This window comes from Cyanistes caeruleus, chromosome 2, assembly GCF_971803275.1.
Source record: "Cyanistes caeruleus chromosome 2, bCyaCae1.hap1.1, whole genome shotgun sequence".
Classification (NCBI taxonomy): Eukaryota; Metazoa; Chordata; class Aves; order Passeriformes; family Paridae; genus Cyanistes; species Cyanistes caeruleus.
In genome coordinates, this window is record NC_141702.1 from 74,527,273 (window position 1) to 74,548,192 (window position 20,920).

General features: G+C 38.7%; 1 protein-coding gene across 2 annotated transcripts; it reads left to right on the plus strand.

Annotated features, from left to right (window-relative positions):
• Nucleotides 1-449: 449 nt before the first annotated feature.
• SFT2D1 (SFT2 domain containing 1) lies at nucleotides 450-20,529 on the plus strand. Of its 2 annotated transcripts, none has more exons than XM_086877955.1 (8): nucleotides 450-641; nucleotides 6,710-6,796; nucleotides 8,927-9,009; nucleotides 13,019-13,100; nucleotides 15,430-15,465; nucleotides 16,191-16,249; nucleotides 17,636-17,665; nucleotides 19,846-20,529. In XM_086877955.1, exons 1-8 carry the CDS (start codon nucleotides 579-581, stop codon nucleotides 19,883-19,885), a joined length of 480 nt encoding a protein of 159 aa, XP_086734081.1. In that variant the 5' UTR covers nucleotides 450-578; the 3' UTR covers nucleotides 19,886-20,529. The 2 variants fall into 2 exon arrangements, with proteins under 2 accessions (XP_086734081.1, XP_023779482.1); XM_023923714.2 differs by lacking the exon at nucleotides 450-641 and adding an exon at nucleotides 6,530-6,580.
• The last annotated feature ends 391 nt before the right edge of the window (nucleotides 20,530-20,920 follow it).

Here is a 20,920-nt window from a genome sequence, read left to right on the forward strand (position 1 = left end):
ACAACCTCTCGGGACAAATCTGTTCCAGAGCTAGGTCACCTACATAGTAAAAATGTTCTTCCGCGTATCCAAGTGGAACTTCCCGTGCATCATTTGAAGAGCCAGGCTCTGCTCGGTGATGCCAAGCAGCAGGACCAGAGGCAATGGGCAGAAACTGATGCTCGGGATGTTCCACCTGCACAAGGTTCCCCAGCACCAGGGTGTCCCAACGCCGTTCTACCGGGGCCCTGCGCACCCGCGGTGCCGCGTTCTGTATTCTCTGTTCTGTGCCCCGTGTTCATCGCAAACCACGCTGCTGTGCCAAGGCCGATTCCGCGGCTGGCGATGAAGCCGGGCTCAGGCTGCAAAAGCCTTTCTTCCTCGCCGGTGCCCCCAGCGAGGGCTGCACCGGGCCCGCGGCCGCCGCCGCGCACACGGCTGGGCGCTGCCGCCCGCGCTGTCCCGCAGTGCGCAGGCGCGGTGCCGCCGCCGCCTCGGGGCGCGCGTCACTTCCCGGTTGGGCCGGCGGCCCGCGGCGGAGCGCGGCCCCGTCCCGCCCCATCCCGACCCCGGCGCGGCCCTGCCCAAGGAGGGCCGGCATGGAGAAGCTGCGGCGGGTGCTGGCCGGGCAGGACGACGAGGAACAGGGACTGACGGCGCAGGTACGGCTCGGCCAGAGCCCGCTCTCCCTTCCCCTTCCCCTGGCTGGAGCCGCGGCCGGCCCGGGGTCCGTGGCCCCGGCGCTGCCGTGATCCCCGCTGCCTTCCCCTGTGCCGGCCTGCGCACACCCCGCTGCCCGCTGCCCGCCCGACCGTGCCAGAGCGGGGAGAGACGGGCAGGCAAAGGAGAGACCAGAGTTTACGGCCTGCGCCGAGGGACGAGGGCTGCGGCAGCGGGCTCTGCCCGAAGGATGAGTTTTGGCCAGTTACTCTTGGGTGAAGATTTTAGCTGTGTTGGTGGCTTGAGGTCCTTCGGTTTCTACAAGGTTTTCTTGTGCTTAAGCGGGGAGTTTGGACCAGATAACATACTATGCTCCCTTCCAACCCGACTGAGTCTGCGATTGAGTGTAAATTGCTTCTGCATTCCCTTATGCCCTTGAATTTGCAGAAACAAAGGTTTTCTTCAAACATCGTTTTGCGTACATTTTGCTGAAGTTACTTTTTGCCCCTTACTCCTTAAGTATGGCTTAATTTTTCTATTTCCTTCCTACTGTCTTCCTCATTGTCAGCTGTTCTTTTTGTTTTGTTTTTACTGTGTTTGAAGACCATGCATTCCTGAGAACTAGGTTAAAGCAAAGCTGGGCATGCTTACAAAGAACCATTTATTCCTTTAGCTCCCTCTTAATTCATGTGACTGCAGGTCAAAGTGCCCCACATCAAGGAATATCTTGCTACTGGTTGCTACTTCCAGGGTGCTGGAGCATGGTGAAGGAGGCTGGAATGTAGCTGGGGTCTGAGCTGCAGCTAACAACCTTGGGGAACCAGCACAAGCTGAGCATAGCTGGCATAATATTAATTCTAGCAGCTTGCTGCTAGCATGCTTCACTTGGTTTTGCATTGAGTTGCCATTGGTCTTCAAGGTTCATGAGTCTGGCCTCTGCCACAGCAAAACAGCTAAATTGTGTCCACTGATTTTGAAAGCAGTGTAGAATCTGTGGCCTTTCACACCAGAACTGGCTGCCAGTATTTGGGAGGGATGCTTCACCTTCTGCTCTTAGGATTATCAAAGAAATGCTTACGTTTCTGTTAATCTCAGTTCAGTTCCAAGAGAACTGATTATTCTGCCGTCACCAGGCACATTTCACGCAAGGCACGTGATAGTGACATAGAGCTTTCCTTTACTTGATGCTGTGTTAGTTGTTTTAAGGTACCAATCAGTAGATAAATGCCTACGTATTGAGTTTTATATCCTGAGGAGAGAACTGAGCTAAGAATGTGTTTAATTTGTTAAATGTCAGTAATTGAATTATATGGGATATCACTATTGCATGTAATGATAGTGTTATAGCCAGAAAAGACTTTAAATTAGAAAAATCTGCCTGTACTTAAAGCCTGTCTGGTATATGATAGAAGAAAACTTATGAATGTGTCTTGGGTGCAGTGCAAAGGAGCTTCATGCTGAGATGAACCAGAAGGATGTCTAAAATAAATACCCCTTGACTTAAAAAACAGTCAAGTGTTTAGGTCAGGCAATTCCTCAGCTGTATTTTTCTCTCAAGGTAGTAATGTGCTTGTAGAACAGTGGAAACCAAGCCTCTCTTTAGAGAGGAAATTCATACGTGACATTCACTAAAGCTAGAGATGAGTGGTGCTGACTATTTTTAAATTGTGTGTGTTAGAGCAAAAAAATATGTGCACCCATGCAGAGAGGAGCACTTGGTGAGAGGTGGGGCTGTGAAAGAAAGTGGAGGTTGTGTGTGTGTGTAAAATCTTCAACTGTTTTCATGATCTTTCTGGAGACAACTCATGTGTTTGGCTGAAAACAAAGGCCCTCTCTTTGGAATATCTGGTAGTTGTGTAATAGCTGGTTCATGTGGTTATAATGGTTATAATATGGTTCATGTCCGTAGATATCTCTGTATTCTTTCCCTTGATGTTTGCAGAAACATAATGAAGTCACAAGTTATTCCTACTAAGTAGAAGACAAGTCTGTAATGAAAGAATTGTGTGGTGATTCAGTAAAGTCTTTCTGTACTTTATAAACTCCTCAGATGACCAGCTGTTGTTTCTTGCTGCAATTAGATCCATTATTTTAAATATATTAGGAAAAAAAACAAGAATTCATTATGAAAAAGATCAATAATAAATGTAGCAGTATTATGATATTTTCAGGGCAGCATTATGATGTTCAGTTTTATCAACACCAAAACTAATGTAATATCAGTCCATATGACACATTGAATGTTGCATGACAGCTGCTTAAAGCACTCAACAAGATTTCAGCAAAGAAGAATAGGCCAGGTATTTCTTATATTTTTATAGAAATTTTTATGTTACATTTCTTATACTTCATTTCTTATGTTATACTTCTTGTATTTTACTCTCAACTGCTGATAGAAATAAATATAATGAGGCCTGTTAGGGAAAGATGAGAATATATCTCTAGAAATATTTTTCTCACTATAGCTTAGAAACTCAATTCTGCAAATATACTCAACGTTTCTTTGCGTTTTCTCCATTACGTGAACATTTACCACTGAGGAGAAGATGTAATTGTTAGCTTCTGGAATAGTAAAATAAAGTGCTTCTGGTTTTTTGTTTGGCCACATGGAAAATATTATAAGATCATTAATATGTAGGGGTAGCCTAGGTGGATGTTCAGAGCCACAAGAAATACTTTTGATCAAAAGCAGCCTTGTGGATTATCATTCATATAGTTTATTGTGTGTCCATTGCAAACTGATCAGCAGTGATGCTGTTACTGACACAACTTGTGTATCAGGCTATTGGTATCAGGCTATTGCAAGGCTGTTCCTTTTGTTTCAGAAAGTCTCCATTCCAGATTCCAGTTTCCACTTACGGTTTCCTCTTGATTTTAGGATGTCTTGGTCATTCATTTTATATACTATTAACTTTAAATAGCCTGTGAATAAAAAGCTTTCTTTCTCGCCTAGGAGTTTGGCATTAAAGTTTAGCAATAGAAAACTAAGGATTTCCTTTTGTCGATTTCAGTTTAATTTTTCTTGTTAGAAACAAGCTGATGAGCAGTATAGCAAGAAGGATATGTTTTACAGGAACTCCCTTGGCTCTACTACTGTGTAGTTCTCCACACAAACTACAGATGTGGGACATGCCTGGCAGTCTTTTCAGTCTCCTAAGTAAAAGCTTTTCCTAATGCAAATACCACAGACTGCAGTGACAATTCTTTTTATCTGAAATCTGGGATTAGCTGTATAATTTATGTCAGACACACAGAAAGAATCTTTATCACCTTTGTGTTGTTTCCTGCTTTTGTTGCAAGGGCAGTTTAGACTTCCTTTTTCTTAGGGTTCATGGTCTGTGAGAGCATAAGCTGTTACCTCAGGGTCCCTAGTATAGAAATTACTGCCTGCAGCACATGTGGCAGGACACGTGCAGTGTCAGAACCTCAGCTTCTAGAGTGAGCCTGGCATTTTAGCACAAGCTGGTGTCTGGTTTATGCAGCTGAACTGTGTATCTCTAATTCAACTTTTGCAGCATGGTGCTGAAACAGGCATCTTGGAAAGGCAATAAGTTCCATTGCTTCCATGAAACCCAAAAAGTATAAATTGTAGAATATCCTGACTTGGAAGGGACGCACAAGGACCATTGAGTTCAGTTCCTGGCTCTACACAGCACCATCCCCGAGAGTCACACCATATGCCTGAGAGCGTTGTCCAAATGCCTCTTGAGCTCTGTAAGGCTAGTGCTGTGACCACTTCCCTGGGAGCCTGTTCCAGTGCCCTACCATCCTCTAGGTGATAAACCTTTTTCAAATATCCAGCCTAACCCTCCTTTCACAGCTTCAGCTGTTTCCTCATGTCATGTCTCTGGTTACCACAGAGGAGTGATCAGTCTCTGCCCCTCTGCTTCTTCTCCTGAGGAAGCTGTAGACTGCAATGAGGTCTCCCCTCAGTCCCCTTAGGTATTAGGGACTAAGAAAATGCATTACCAGATCCCCAGTTTCAGGATTTCAAACACTGCATTTAATAGGTTCAGCTTGACAGCATAAATGGTGACATCATTGGGAATGGTTGGAATGGTGAGCCTTCATTTTAGTACCATTTTATGTATTTACTTTTATTATTACACAGAATGCTCTGGCAGCCCTCATGTCACAGCTTATCCTCCTGTAGTTCATGTGCATATACTGACAATCAGTTTTTAAGAGTTAAATCCATAAAATGTATCAAACTTTTTGGGGTTTGTGGTATTTTTTGCTCCAAGTCTTTGTGTGGTTCTCTTATTGTCCTGGTTTTATTTTCACCTCTTAACTGTAAGTTAAATGTAAATGGAAAATTGTAAATGAAGATAAGGCTGCTTTCTAATTTATTTGAAGAAGGAACTCTCTTGGTAGTCACTTCAGGAGCACTGTCAGATAATAAGATTAGAAGAGCAGTAAGTGGCAGCAATGAGCCTGATGCACCTGAATAAAGTATTTTATCTTCATTCTTTTCCTATTTTCTAGGCACTCTGAAATGTGTGGTTTTGGTTTACTGATATTATTGGCCTTTCTACACCTCATATCTGAACACAGATGGAAAGGATTTTTACTCATTTTTTTTGTGTTTGTGTGGTTTGTGTCTTGTGTTTGTTGTGATTAGTTGCATGAACAGGTGTAACTAAAGGCATGATTGAAATCAGTGTCTTCACCTATTCCTACTCTTCTTAAGGATGCAGGCATTCAGGATTCTGACTATCAAATATGATTTAAAATACTGATCCATCGTTCAGTTACTACTTTTGTCTGTTTCTTTAATGCATACATAAGGATAAAGTGTTGGACCTAACAAGGTAAGCTGCGTCTTCTGACCCTTGGAAAGTTCTGTCATCACAGCACCTTTTTGTGTGTGTGCATGTGGCAGTTTTTTATTAAACTAGATACAGATCCTTCATTTGTACAGGTGTGAAATTGTTCTAAGCAGCAACCAGATTTCCTTGGTTAGCTTACCACTGCCTAAAAGAGAAATTTCTTAAGAGATAAGGAGAAATATGATACTCATTGGCTGGGGAAGGTCTATCATGTATATTTGATTAATAAGATTTGATTAAAATACCTGTTGACTAGATGACAAGAGACCAAGTTTGCCTGTGACATCTGAACAAATAGGAAAGTTGTTTTTTTAATGCTGTAATTTTATGTAAGTTGAAGCAACACTTAATAGGCCAGTTTAGAACAGAAGGTACATTTAATTGTAGTGACCTGGAGTACGATGAAATGCATTGTTCTTACAACATGGGTGGAGATGAGCTGAGCATATCTAGCAAATCACTTCTGCAGAAAGAGGTCTTTCTGCCAGACACATGGCCCTGCCTCTTTCCTTACATCAGCCCTGCTGCTTTTCTGACAGCTTGCAGAGCTGGCTTGGCTCATTAGCCAAGTCATCAGAATAGAAGGAACACTAATTCTGTTCTCATGCCAGGAGTTGTGTCAGGTAGCTCAGTTCATTAGATTCTGGAGTCACTCTGGAGAAGCAGGAAGTGAAATACTCTCTTTCAGCAAGTTAGCTTAGTCTGATGAGACAAGCTGTGTTAATCTGCCTGCACCTTCAGGAAGGTAACTGGAACAGTAATTGGAGTTGTAATGCTTGCAGTGGATACTGGTATTAATGTGTACAAAAGATCCTCTCTAGTAACAGGAAAACCTGTTAATATCTACATGAACCTACAGTGTTGCACACTACCTCTGCAAATTGCTGGAAGGTCCATTCATTCTTTTGATTTGGTACAATTGTGACTATTTTCAATTGTGTGGTGATAAAAAAAATCTGTTTGAAAGTGAAGCAGCATTTCTTGCATGCCAGGATATAACTTTATGGGTTTTGTCTTTTTTGTTTGTTTGTAAATATGTTTCCATATGTTCCAGATTGATAATGTGATTTTGTAATATGAAAGAATTAATACACAAGCAACTGTTAAGCAAGGTAAAATCATTATTTCCAGCTAAAAATTATTTTATTTGAAATTAAGGATTTCAGTGGTAAAGAAAAAAATGTCCTTTAGATTGTTCTGAACTGGATTTGTAATATCCTCTTTTCCCTCTCTTCTTTTAGGTCCTTGATGCCTCAACACTCAGCTTTGGTACTCGAGTCAGATGGTTTGCCATATGCTTTGTTGCTGGCATTTTGTGTTCTTTCCTTGTAAGTATTTGCTTTATTACTGTTCTGCAGTTGAACCTCGTTCATATTCCTACTTCATGTGTGTGATTCCATGTTTGCTTTATCCTGCATTCTAAATTTTGTATGCATTTATTTAACTGGACATTAAGTGTACAATGGGCTTTTGATCTCTAAATTATTATTTTGGCCATTTTTACCAATTACAGAAGAGAGTACTTTTACTGTAGCATAATACATTTTCTTAGTAGAAGGTTTGAACACTTGACAAAATATTTTGTTACTGGTATATTACAAAGGAGGGGTGTACCTGTCTTATTTTTATTCTCTCCAATGAATGGAAAAAAGATAGGGGAAGCTTGAAAAGTTTTTAAAGGCTGAAGAAACCACAAGTGTATTATGTCACACTCAACAAATCAATAGATGACAACCATGGTTGTGTGTTGACACTTGAAAAACCTACTGCACTCCTGGTGGTTTTACAGTCAGCAAATCATTTGTTCGTGCCTGAACCTTAGCGGCTGTCAGGAGTCTGAAGCCTGCAGTTAAAAGTTGGAATCTATTAATTGCTTGGCTCTGTCAAAATCTAACACAAGTACCTTGTCACCATGGCCACTAGCTCATAGCTACCAAATTTGACCATATCAGACTCCCAAACTTAACCAGCCTAGAAGTAAAACAAGGCCCCTGATGGGGCAGGGATGAGTTGGATCCAGACCCAAGCAGGGACCTCAGGCCATCATGTTCAATCCAGAAGGCAGACATGTCACTATGCAAGGAGCTGGGCAGTGCTAAAACCTCAACCAATAAATTCTCTAAACCTGGGAGTTTTGAATGGACTGTATAAGTAAGTTCAAAACAATAAGTTCAAAACGGGGCTGTTTTGTCTGATGAAGAAGAGGGTTCAAGTAGTGGATTCTGTCTCCCACCCATGACCTGCATGTAACAGCAACTTGCACTAGAAGGCAGTTTTTCAGCTGCGTGGAAACTCCCAGAAGCAGCTGAAAAAACATTGGGGAAGTCCTCCCCTTTTCTTCCTTCTCTCTTTCCCTTCCTCCCACTTCCCCCCCACCTTTCCTCCCTCTCTCTTTCTTCTTATTTTCCTTTCTTTTCACCACAGATTTCCACCGAAATTTCAATTGTTTAGAATGCAGTTGCTTTTTTGTTTGGTTGGGTTTTTTCAGGGCACAGTGTGCAGATCATGCTTTGTTTTGCTTCTAGTGGAGGCTCTATTTAGGCTCTGAGAGGCTGAGAAAGTTGGGTCTGTACAGCCTGGGGGAGAGAAAGTTGCATGGAGACCTCATAGCAGCCTTCCGTTATCTGAAGGGGGCCTACAGGGAAGCCAGGAAGGGGCTCTTCATTAGAAGCTGTAGTGATAGGCTAAGGAGTAATGGGTATAAATTGAAAACAGGGATATTTAGGTTAGATATAAGGAAGAAATTCCTTGTTGTGAGGCACTAGATCAGGTAGTCTGGAGAAGTTGTGGATGCCCCGTTCCTGGCACTGTTCAAAGCCAGGCTGAAGGGGGCTTTGAGCAGCCTGGTCTAGTGGGAGGTGCCCCTGCCCATGGCAGCAGCAGTTGTATCTAGGTAATCTTTAATGTTCCTTTTCTATGAGTCCTTTTCTCCCTGATCATCATAGGGAACTGTGACCAGCAGAGGGCTTTGGATTTTTTTAAGTTCAGTGAAAAGAAGAGATATCTGGAAGTAAGAGTTCTAAAATGTTTCTATTCAGCTTCAGTGTATTTAGGCTGCAAGTCCAAATGGCTGATGTGAGGAGAAAGGAGATGGTGAATATTAGTGCAGCTTTATGACATTTTATCTTGTGTGCAGAGGTGTAGGATGTACACAGGGGCATTGTAGCAAAAGTGAAAGTATTGTGAAATAGGATATAAACAGTACACATAAATGTGTTTAATAATATATACAAACATTGCCTAATATCTAAAAATATCTAGAAATCCAGTGAACCAACACATTGTTTGCCAGCAGATGGCAATAGAAGCTGGGTAGTGACTGCTGCAACTCAGAGTGTGCTCTTCTAGTGTATGTCAGAATGATGGTCTTCATAGTATGAAGTTGTATTTATAGACTATAAAATCGAAATAAATTGAATTAACTAGATGCAAACGTACCAATAACCTGTCTTTTATAGGGAACAGCATTGCTATGGCTCCCAAAGGGGATCAAACTTTTTGCAGTGTTCTACACCCTGGGAAATATTGCTGCTCTTGCCAGGTATGATTTCTTAGTTACTGGTTTTAGAAAAGTCCCCTCCTTTTCAGCTACATTCCTATCTGCTTTTATTCTAGAGTGCTGTCTATGTTGTATACAAACAACATTGTTTTATATTGAATGCTAATAAGAAAAACTTGCTCGTTTTACAGTTTTGTTTTTTATCAGTTGCCTGTTTGTGGACACATCACAACTGCTATCCAAAGTATGGCTAACAAATTGCTAGCTGAATGTTTTATACTTTTCTATTTGTTTTGGCTTAGGGTAAATTTGCAAGAAAATTTTTGAATGGGGTTTTTTTAGAAATTAGATATAAGCGGCTTTTCTATTAATTAGTTTGGGAAAATATTTTTTCAGAGAAAAGTGGAAAAATGTGTTTACTTAATAAGTATTTATAGGCATAAAAAAAATGAATAATACTAAACAATAAAATTTATTGTTGTTTGAAGAGCTGGAAAATTTAGAAGTTTTTTTGTGGGGTGTAATTTGGCTTGCTTAGTCTCTTATCAGTCCCTCTGGTGGTGGAAAGTGCCGAGGCCCAGGCCCCAATGGGCCACAGGTGTGATCTCCTGGGGTTTGTCTGGGTTTTTAGTCTAGAGTAGGTTTGAAGAGATTTAAGAAAAAAGGAACAAAAATAGTCTGCGGAACTTCTCTGCTTCAGCTAGCTAAAAAGTAACTATGCTAAAAGAGAGCTCTGTCCTGCTGTCTGTCTGTGCTGCAGACAATGTAGTCTGGAGAAGGATGTGGGGGAGTTTGTATTGTTCCTGAAAATGAACTGAGTGCTTCTTCTTTCCCCGCCTTTGCTCTTGGAGCTAGTTGGTGCAGAGCTTAATATCCGGCATAAGTAGAACAGACAACTGGGGATACAAACATTATAAAGTCACTCTAGGACAACTTTTTACAGCTAAATCCTTCTGCCGGGTACAGAAGTACCTTAGCTTCAGGAGGAAGCTGGTAGTTTGCCCTCTGTGTGGATACTTTGTTACTGGAAGGAGCTTTTTTTTTTTGCTTTTAACAGAGATATCATCCTGTTTCCAAGAAAACTTTTAAAAAGGAAACATTCAGGAAATCCTTGTTTTGACTGTAAGGCTGAAGGCAGAATCTGAATTTGCTCATAGTGTATTTTTAAACTCTCTGGTTCTTTGAATTGTTCCACATAACAGTCCTAAAAGATTTGCAGAAGGGGGCCTTTTAAGATTGAAAACTTCCACAGCTTGAAAGGCACATAAGAAACCACTTAATGTCCGTAAGGTATTTTCAATTTCTGTTTGTCCTCCTTCTCTTATTATCTTAGTGTAGTTGAGGCATATTCATGGGACTCAAACTGCATGGAGTCTGGTCTTGAATTTCATGGACACTGACTTTAAGTAACTTAACTTTTGAGTCAAAGCATTGTTAATCTGTTAGAACACAGGTAATGTGACATCAACTTGGAGAAAAATGAAGGTACTGCTTTTCCTCAACGAATTTGTTAGGAGACAATAATGTCTATACTGACAGTGAGTCTCAATTAGAACCATTCCATCTCATACTAAAACAAGACAAAAAGTTAATACTTGTAGGTAGGTAAAGCTACATGTTTGCCTTTCTCTCCCTTATCTTACTCTTTATTCTTTGTTGTTGCTTTGGGGTGAGGTTTTTTGGTTGTGTTGTTTTTATCTGGTACTTTGAGTGTGTTTTCACTTCTTCAAATTAAATGATCATTTTAGAAACTTATTGCTAATCAAGTCTAACTGAGTTAAGAGGAAAGTTTTAACAGACTAGTATTTCTTTCAGGAGAATGCTGAAAAAACTTTAGTCTGCACTCCAGCTAAAATTAGAAGAAGAAAGAGGCCCTTTTTTCCTTCAGTAGTCCTTTTGGATATAAAAAGCAGGCAACTGTGTTCTAAGAACAGTAGGAAATGACAATGAAGTCCTAAATTGACAAGCAGATTTAAACTTTTCCAGGCTTGTTTCAAGTCTGTATCTAAACCAGAATGTAATGTTACCACTCTTACTAGCCTGTTTAGTCCCCTCTAGCTTGTTTTGGCTATCGTTTTCTAACCATGAACATGAAAGCAATGACACTTACTTGATTATTCTCAGGAATGATGAGTGTCTCTCCTACAGAATGGTGTATCTAAAAGAATTATTCTGTTTGACTGGAGGATGTCTAGATTTTTTTTCCAGACTTTCTTTCTGCTCCGTATGGAATCTCTTCTTGTCTTTGTAGCGGCTCTTACGATGTTGGTCTTCTCAATATGAATCAGATTACAAACAATGCATTTTGCTTTCTCTATTTTTTCTGCCTATTTTATGTGGCCAAAACTTAATTCCTTTTTACCACTGTATTTTCCTCATCCCATTCCTTCTACTAGCTAACTAATATTTTCTTCCAGTTCTTCACGTCCCCCTTTTTTTTGTCTTAATTTAATTTTATGGCTTAGCAGACAAGATAAAAAAATACTGAGAAAAAGTTAGTTTGGATTGCAGTGAATTTAAAACTTTTCTTTTTTTATTGATTTTTTATTGAATTGTGAGAATTTCTTTCCATTTAATATGGGCCTTTGAGGTCTGTCTGCATAAGATTAAAAAAAAATGAAGGCGATACATGTGCAAAGTTGCTGGTAGGAGAACATTTGGAAGTGGAAGATTGAGTTCTATTTACTGCTTGGAATGTGGATTCCCATGTTTGTTTTGTCATAGAAGGCTTATGATTGGTTTCAGGAGGAAGCTCTAACAAACTCTTTCCTGCTTTATAGAAAAGGAGCTAGACTAGGTTTTCTGCTCTGTAGTAAAGCATTTAGACCACCACAAGATTACAGGCATTTTAACTCTTTCATTAAATTGTTGTGTTTTCTACAAAGCAGAATGACAAGGAAGAAAGAGACTCATCTTAAATATTTGAAGCCAGAGAATTACTTCTGAGGTTGTGAACTCTTAGTTCAGGTGGCGTTTCTTTGCATAAAAAGGTACAGCATGTGGTGTTCCTGATAGTTTTCATTCACCCTTCAACTTAACTAGAGTAGAAAAAAGTAGGATTAATACAAGCTGCTGAACTTTTTCCTGCCTTTTTGCTTGCTGAGTTTGACTAAAAGAGATAGAGCTTCTCTGTAATCTTGATTGTAGCTACTTGCATTCTTCCTGGGTAAAAAAAGTTACTGTTAAACAAAAATTTTCTACAGCAGGTTTGTCTTTGTTATTTTGGCATTATTTTGGCAAGCCAGTTGTTGTAACAGCTTCAACACAAAATTCATTAGACTTCAACTTGATAACTCTGCTATACTTATAATGTTTTGTTTTGGTAATGTAAAAAGCTCTAACCACTACATTTGTTCCCATTATCTTTCCTGAAATCTTGGATATGATCTCATTTACTTCTGCAGTTTAGTTTTTCTCTTTTGGGTTTTTTTTTCTATTATGGTGCTTACCATCTTAAAATAACAATCAAAACATCTTTGACCACCCACCCATCTCTAAATTCATCTAGAGCTAGTTATAGTTGTTCAGTCTCCCCCTATGTTGTATCTCTTAACATGGTTTAAATTTCGCTGTAACTGCACTGCTTTCTTAGTCATGTTTTATAATGCCATTTATAAATGGCATTCAGCACCATCAAACAGATTATTAGTGGAAATGTCTTTTCTTATTTTGATTAAAGAATTCATGAAAACTGATTTGCTACTGTGCTCTTCTGTTATTCCTTAAAATATATCCTTGTCACACTCTCTCTTCTCTTATCTCAACCGATATAAGCTGTTCTTGTATTTGCCTGCTACTTTTTTTTCACTATGGTAATATTTTGGAAAGAATTTCGTGACCAAGGGTGAGTCATTTACTGTTTCCAGGGCTAAATTCATGGAGTATTTCACCTTCTGTTCTAGTTAGTCTCTGTTGCTAAGCACTGAAATATCTTTTTTTAAAGCCTTTGTAGTCATTTATTTGTTGGAAAACTGGTTAATTAGCTACTGTCTTTTAGAAGGAGTTATCTGAAAGTGATTTACAATCTATTTTATTTTTTCTCCCCTATTAGTACGTGTTTCCTGATGGGGCCAGTGAAGCAACTGAAAGCAATGTTTGATCCAAAACGATTAATAGCTACGATTGTGATGTTGGTAAATATACTGTCTTTGTTTCCTTTTATTAAAAAGTTTTCCTTTGGCCTCAAAGCTAAATTTGATGCTTTTCTAGAGGGAGGTTATTTCTCAGTCTGCCTCTTCCTTCTGCAGAGAAATGACAGTCAAGGTGTTAAGCTCTGTATGTGACAAAGATCATCTAGCTCCTTTCTATAAACATGTGTGGCTTTGTTGTTTATAATTTTTTAATTAATCATTTGGAATGAAATGTTCCTACAAAGTATTTCTTAGTAAATGCTAATAGCAGGTTAATTATTTTTAATTTATTTTCTAAAATATTTTCAAGAGCAAAGGGAGAGACTGTTTTAGCTACTGTGAAAAGTCAGTGGCCACCAAGTGTAACTTGACAGTTGTTTTTTGGCTTCAGCTTGATCTGTAAAGGTCAGTGGTACAGCACTTTCAAAGCAATAGAGAAAATTAATTGATTTCCCCAGAGTCTGGGAGCCCACATTTTCAGCTTTGAGATTCTCCTGTGTGACATCCCTGGCTCCTTTACTTCCATGACCATCATTTTTTCTGCCAGGAGGATGATAAAAAACCTTCTCCCCAGTATCAAAATTCCTATCCCAGGGCTCTATATTAGGCGGTTAAAAAAACTTTCTCCCCTTGCTGCTTCTCTGTTTAATACTTTTCTCTCTTGTTCCTGTAGAGTTGTTTCAACTTTTATTTTTGAGATGTAGTTGTCTTTCCTATTCTCCCTATCATATAGCTTGTTTTTCTAGTTTAGTGGGTAAGAAAGTGTTCAGAATTTCTTTCTGTATGGCTGTTATATGGAGGTTGCATGTTCTTCTCACACACCCACATAAAAAAATAGTTACGAATCTCATTTACGAAGTTTACATTTGCCACTGTCTTTTGGGGAAGTCACTTGATCATTGCTTGGACTCCAAACTTTGTTCAAGAGGTTTGATTTGTTTTGTTTGAGTGTTTTTGTTTTGTTCTGTTTTGTTCAAATGTCCAAGAATATCTCTACTTCTCCTGGAGTCTGTATTTGCTGAGCCTAAATTCTCCAACACTTTATAGCTGTGGGCTTTTTCCAGTGAAACTGAGAGCCTAAGCCAAACACTTAAAACAGCAGGCACAGAAATCATTTTGCTCTGATGATCCTGTCATCCGCTGTGCTCAGACATGGTGACAGAGAAAATAACTCGCTTTGAAGGCTGCAAAAACAAAACATCAGGGAAATGGAAAGAGAACAGAGCAGAGCAAATATCACAGACCTACCTGTGCAGAGAGGCTACCAGCAAAGTTGGGAAACTGAGAATGAAGGGTTTTGTCTATTAGTGAACATGAACACTGGATAAAAGCTAAGACTTTTAGTATGGAAATTTTGGTAAGACAGAGAAGAGCTGGTAAATTTAAAGTTTTGAAAACTTCGGATGAATTTGACTGGTTTAATCTCCACAAAGCTACAATTGTGGGCAGTTCAGGAGTCACAAACATGTTTGGAAAATTTCAAGAGTGTGTTACTTTTCTTCCTTTCAATAAAACACCAACAAATTTTTTTTCAAGTGAAAGTTAATTCATAGTTTTATCCTGTTTTGTACTATGTGTAATGAGAAATTGAGGAAGCCAGATAAGATCTAGTGGAAAAGTTCTAAGTGATGGTTGTGCTTGCAAAAATGGTGTGATCATTTGGTGTAGTAAATCATATCATTGTAACTCTCCATCCAAAGTGTTTAAGTACCTCAAACAAAGCTTCATGTGAGCTTTTTCACTGTACCTTTTGCAGCTGCTCCCTAGTGGACTCTTCATTAGTGTCAGAAGATGAAAAAGCACTGGCAGATGAGGCATAGCCTATTTTTGCCAGATCCTGTAATTGAGAATGGATGTTTATAATAAAGGGTTGTTCGTAGCGATGCACACATCTCTCTTGTGAGAGACAGGTGTTATGAATCAGGTTCAAAATGATAGTGTGTACTGGAATAAGAGAGTAGCAGTTATCAGACTTCTTGATTCCTTTCAATAAAGCTTCATCATCTAAGCCCACTTTTTTAATAGAACCAACATGTAAGGGTGCACACACTGGCTTATTCTCCTGCTGATTCCTCAAGTCAACTCCTGCCTTGTTTTCCTTTCTAGACTTGTCCCAGCCCTTCTGGCCATGCATAACCCATACTGTGGTTTGAAAAACACCATGGAGTTCATCATATAGTCACTGTGCAACAGCCTTTGGCTCTGCTTGTTTCATAAGTCAATTTTCAAGTGCTATTTGCCCATTGTAAACATAGAAACGGTTACTGTACTTGCTTTGTTGTGTATTTGAGTATTCATTCTTTTTTTTCTTTGTCTTTCATTCTCACCCCAGCTTTGCCTGATATTGACTCTGTGTGCTGTATTCTGGGTAAGTGAGAATACTATGTTTCTAAAAAAGGAATCTCAATTGGTTAATTTATTAATTTTATTGTAGCTTTAAGAGGCAGTTCAGTAGCAGAGGAAAGGTGAACTAGTGTGGCGTTTCTGCTGTCGGCTGCAGTTGAGCTTAGGTGGAGTGATGAGCCTTTAAAGCAAATGCATCCTTTCACCCACCTGCATGTGATGTAGAAGAGAATGAAAAATCTAAAGCATCAGGTTCAGTCTGCAGACTTCTAGAATAAAATCTAAGAAGAGCAAGTTCAAATATTGTTTTGTTTCAATGATGAAAGTATTTCAGAAAGTATCAGAGAGTGTATAGCCATCTTTAGAAGCCATGGATACAGAATATTAAGACTACAGGAAAAAAAAAAAAGTATCTTCAAACATCTTGGTTGAAAACTAACTGTTGTTTCATTCCATAGAAGGAAATAAGTCACTGGAATGAACTTCCATATTTGCAGAAGTACAGTGACATATTAACACTGATGTTGCTAGGTGTTTCCAAAGCTAGAAAAGGTTTACATAGCATGATGATAATGGAGAAATGGATAAAATGAATGGAGAGTTGTTGGGAAAGAAACAGCAAATTAAGATAAGGAAATTTAGGCATTGTCAGTTAATTCTTGATTGAACAGTCTGTGCCACTTGTTTGTGGTATAGACTGGTGTGCTGCAAAATGAGCTAACTTGCAGTATTTGCTTTATTTTTGCTTAGTGGAACAAAAAAGGTTTGGCGATGTTATTCTGCATATTGCAGTTCTTGGCAATGACCTGGTAAGATTCTTAAAATTCCTTTTAATTTCTTCTTCCTGCCCCTACACCCGCATGATTATAAACCTCTATATATATGATTCACATATAAAAGTGTGCCCAAATGCTAGCCTCAATCTGTTTTCCTCAGCTAGGTTGTGTAACTCCAGCAAAATCTATATTCAATCATCTTGCAGAAATGGTAATTCGAAGTATATTCTGCAACGTGTGAACTTATCTGAAGCCTTATGAAAGGAATATATATGCAAAAAAAATTGTCATGTTTTTTCTGTGTTGTAGAAGTAACAGTATAATCTCCTCTTTTTTGAATTCGAACTAATTTTTCATTTCTGAGTGAAAGAAACTGAAAAACATTTTCATAGGGTATGTCCTGCTCCAGGAATATACTGGGTAAAGAGTGGGTGGATGTGAGAGGGTGAACTTAGTGCAGCAGGTGCTGTGTGATGACCATGAGCATGCTCAGGGGCTGGGTTTGGCAGTGTGTGAGTGCAGTCAGGTGAATGCTTGCAGAATTTGAAGAGAGATTGCAGAACCTGGCAGAGGTTCTGGAAGTTACTGCTTTTTCCACAGAGATACATGATTTGTGTCCTTGTCCCAGGTGAATTACTTGGTGCTCACTCTCAGGCAACCCAAAGTGACCACAGCTCTTGCTTGAACTTGCCCTGAATACACAGAGTCTGTACTGAACGTGGGTCTGAGGACAAGGAACCATTTGTTCTGGACAGGGGGACTGTTGGGCATGATGCTAGATAGAGGGAAGACCTCTAGCTCTGACTGTGCTCCGTGTGTTTGCAGCAGACAGTTCCACATTTGTTAAGTGTCCTAGGGTTTGATCAGGCTGGGCATGAGAACAGAACACTGCCTGTGGAGGCTTGTGAGAAGCAAGTTTCAGAGAATAATAGAATTGTCAGCTGAGTGTCATAATTGTGGAATATTATTCATCCTACAGCATGTATCTGTATTTCGTTACATAAATAATATGATTAGATGTATATTTGCATAGTAATTTAGATTGTCTTTTAAACTGGAAAAAGTGGTCTCTATCATCTTGAATACCGTTTTCCCAGAAATCTCTGTTCCTTGTGGATTTGGCAATAGTAAGTCTGTTTTTAAGTTCATGTGCAATAGAAGTTATGAACTGCATTAAGAAAAAAAACCAAAAACCTAACCAAATAAAGGAAAAGTAAATGACCAAATGCTTGTCACTATGTTTAGTTCTTGTCCAAATATGTCACCTTTTCTCAGGTAAGCTTAAAATTCAATAGATAATCTTGGTTAAAATTTTGTTGCAACAGGTTGCTTTTATTAATGCTGGGCTGAAGTGAAATAATTTGGTTCTAGGAAAGACATGAACACTCTGCAAATATACTTTTTTCTTCTTTTTTTCAGGTATAGTCTGTCTTATATTCCTTTTGCAAGGTGAGTCTGCACAATAATTTCCATCTTAACAAAAGTTAGTTACCCTTATGCTGGGGAGGGGAAAAAAGTACTTTACATATGTGGAAAAATATAACATCCTCCCTTTAATTTTCAGAAAATGGCATAGCTGACTTTAAAATCATGCTTAATATTAGCTTTAAATAGAAGTACAATACAATTTTTTTAAAATAAATTTCTTTCTACTTTCCACCACCAAAAATTAATCAAGGTTTTGTTTAAGTAATGTCTGATGATTTAACAATACAGTGATGCAATACTGACTTTCTGGTACTAAAATTAAAGGTAACTTATGGATCTGAGGTCCTAGTTTAAAGCAAACAAACAACATAGTGGCAGCTTCTATTTCTGAATACCTCCATCATTTTTAGGAGGGGCCAAGGCAGTGCTTTGTCTTTACTTTCATTCTGGCAAGCTCCTCTTTTCTTTCATTCTTGTGTGTACAAAAAGAGAATGAAAGCAGACCAAACACATGCAAGTAATCAAATGTAAGAATCTGTTTTTACTATGATTCATGTAAAATTCAGTTTGGTCTTCCTGACAGTGGGTTGTTTTTTTAAAAAAATTAGGCACTTTCTTATCATTTAATGAGGTTTGCTGTAGTAGAGATGTAGGGAAAAAAGGTACAAAGTATAGTCTATCCCTATCATCTGGTATTTTCCTGTAGCATCACCAAAAAAATCTGTATTTAAAGCCTCAGATTTCATCTAGGAAGGATTTTTTTTAAGATTGTCATTGATGATTACAGCGAATAAAATAACTGAGCTCGGGCTTCAAATTGTCATTTTACTATTTCTGAGAACTCAGGCTAACCCACTCAAAAGTAGTATTCTGAATTCTTACAGTTCCAGTGGCTATGAGACAGTCTCAGTAGGTTCACTCTGTATTTTTTTTTTTTTTTTTTTTAATGGCTTTCTCTGTAGAGAAAGCAAGTTGAACTTTTGGTTTCTCTGACTTTTTCTACCCTAACAACAGTACTTATAAGTTCTGGGCAGAAAAACATTTGGTTTATATGCATCAGTTAATTTCTTTGGGTTTATTTATCTATTAGATTTTATGAGCCAAAGAACTGAATTTTATGCAGACTGCTTTTAGTAATACTGTGATTTCTTTATCAATTACTGAGTTGTTTGCTTATGTGTAGTGTTACCATAAATTTGTTCCTAAATTTATTTCCTTGCCTTGTTGTATAGACTGCCTTTCTTATGGGAACAATTACCTAAACCATGCTAAGCGCTAAGTGATTAATATTATGTCATTTGTTTAACATATGCATTTCTCTTGATCTCATGAGATTATCATTCCTTGGTTTAACTGTATTTATGGTTTGCTCTTCAGAACATTCTAGTTGTCCATGGGTTTGTTGGGGTGGGGGTTGTTGGTTTCTGTTTGTTTTTTTCCTAAATTAGTGATATCTCTCCTGTTGGCGTGGTAACAAAAAGCCCCACCAAACCAAACCCAAATGAAAACAACAACAAATGCAACAAAACCAAAAGCCATACAGCGAAGTGGATGTAAAGAGTGATGATAGTATGTTTCTTTATTTTTGAACCTGACTAGCAACAGAGTACAAATTCCACTCCTTAGTATATTGTTACTTTTCTGGGAAAAGAAAAAATAAAGGAGACTAAAGCGAGTGATGTGAATGCAACAGTCAGAAAACAGTTTGTTGTTGACTGAAAAAAGGGAACCCTCCAGATCTTCCAAGCCTTAAGGCTGAACCAGCTCTCTCCATCCTGCACTGTCAGTGCACACTTCAAAGCCTTCAGCCTGTGTTTTATTTCCTGCACTGTGATGGTCCAGCTCCGATGTGGCTTGGAGCCCTGGCAGCTGTGCCTTGCTGGGCAGCCTTTTGAAACTGGGCTCTGCCCTTTGCTCAGCCTTGCAGTGTGCTGCAGAGCACTTCCTAACGCTGTGTCTGCATTTCAGCATGGCCTGCAATGCAAACAGCATGGAAAACCCTTGGCACTGACTGGGCTCGAGCCTGGGCTTTAGCTGGTTTGGTGGAGGCACTCACACCCAGATCCTGCATTTGATCAACTGTTGATATCTGTCTTTAGTTTCTGCCATATTTGTAATTGTAAATAGGTAATGGTTAAGATGCACATAAACAAAGTAACAAATATCTTAACTGACCTTTTTTTTTTTTTTCTTTTCTAAAGGGATGCTGTGATTAAATGCTTCTCATCCTGTCTAGGGTAAATTAAAACCAGGAAACAATGTCCGCTTTAAAAGGCAACATTTTTCTCTGTAAATTTCGTTCAAAAAACTCTTGTTTTCCATTTCTGAAATACCAGTAGCAATTTAATATTTTCCTTGCCTTTTGCACTTGGGAGATTAAGTAACTTTTACTAGAAACAGTTTTTAAAGTAAATTTGGAGAATGATTTGTGTTTACCCTGGAACTTCCAGGCCTTTTTTTAACAAAGTACATTTAAATACTTCATGCAGAAGTACTACTTTGTATCCAGTAACAGTTTATTCCCCAGTGGAGGCAAGTCACTAAAATCTGGGTAGTATGCATAAAGATTTCATTTACGGTTCTGTCTAGAACTTGCAATGTGCCATTTATGCTTGTGTATATTACCCATTGTATGCTTTTCCAAAGACAAAGTTTTATAAACATTGTAAAGATTTGGAAGGTTGTAATTAACTGCTCCGTTGAAATGTCTATACATGTGCCTTATGGAAAAAACTTAATGAGAATGTGAAAGGTATGTTTAAAACCTGTTGGATTTTATTAAAAAAAGTTGTATTTTAAATGTTTGTTTTTTTAAAAAAAACTTTCATACCTACTTATGGCTAATGTATAAATGAGACTTGTGAAATAAATTCATTTTAAAAGTGCCTAATACATTTTTATTCAGAAATCAACTATAGAGGGCTGAAAAAATCATCATTACACTTGAATAAATATGAAAGCATAAATGTGTGTATATGACCATAACCAAATTTGTTTAATACATTTGCAGAAGTGACCTTAAAGGTTCTTTTAGTATTTAGACAAACTGTTCATTCTGACTTAATCTGGTAATAGATTGAAGTGCTCTAACATTTTGCCTGGCTCCAGTAAGAGGTTCTCATTTTTAATTTTGTCAGCTAAGAACTATCCAGTTATTCTCGATGAGAGTTACATCTTTAATGCTTGGTGATTGATATTTTATTGCAGGAGGTTCTTTTTCACACAGAATGGGTGTGTTTTCTTTTGTGTGTTCAAAACTGAGTTGATTTGGATTCC

Excerpts from the sequence above, each read along its gene's own strand:
- SFT2D1 (XM_086877955.1), top strand. The coding sequence starts at position 579 with ATGGAGAAGCTGCGGCGGGTGCTGGCCGGGCAGGACGACGAGGAACAG. Across the intron at positions 13,101-15,429 it reads TAGCTACGATTGTGATGTTG|CTTTGCCTGATATTGACTCT; the intron begins GTAAATATACTG and ends TTCTCACCCCAG. Across the intron at positions 15,466-16,190 it reads CTCTGTGTGCTGTATTCTGG|TGGAACAAAAAAGGTTTGGC; the intron begins GTAAGTGAGAAT and ends ATTTTTGCTTAG.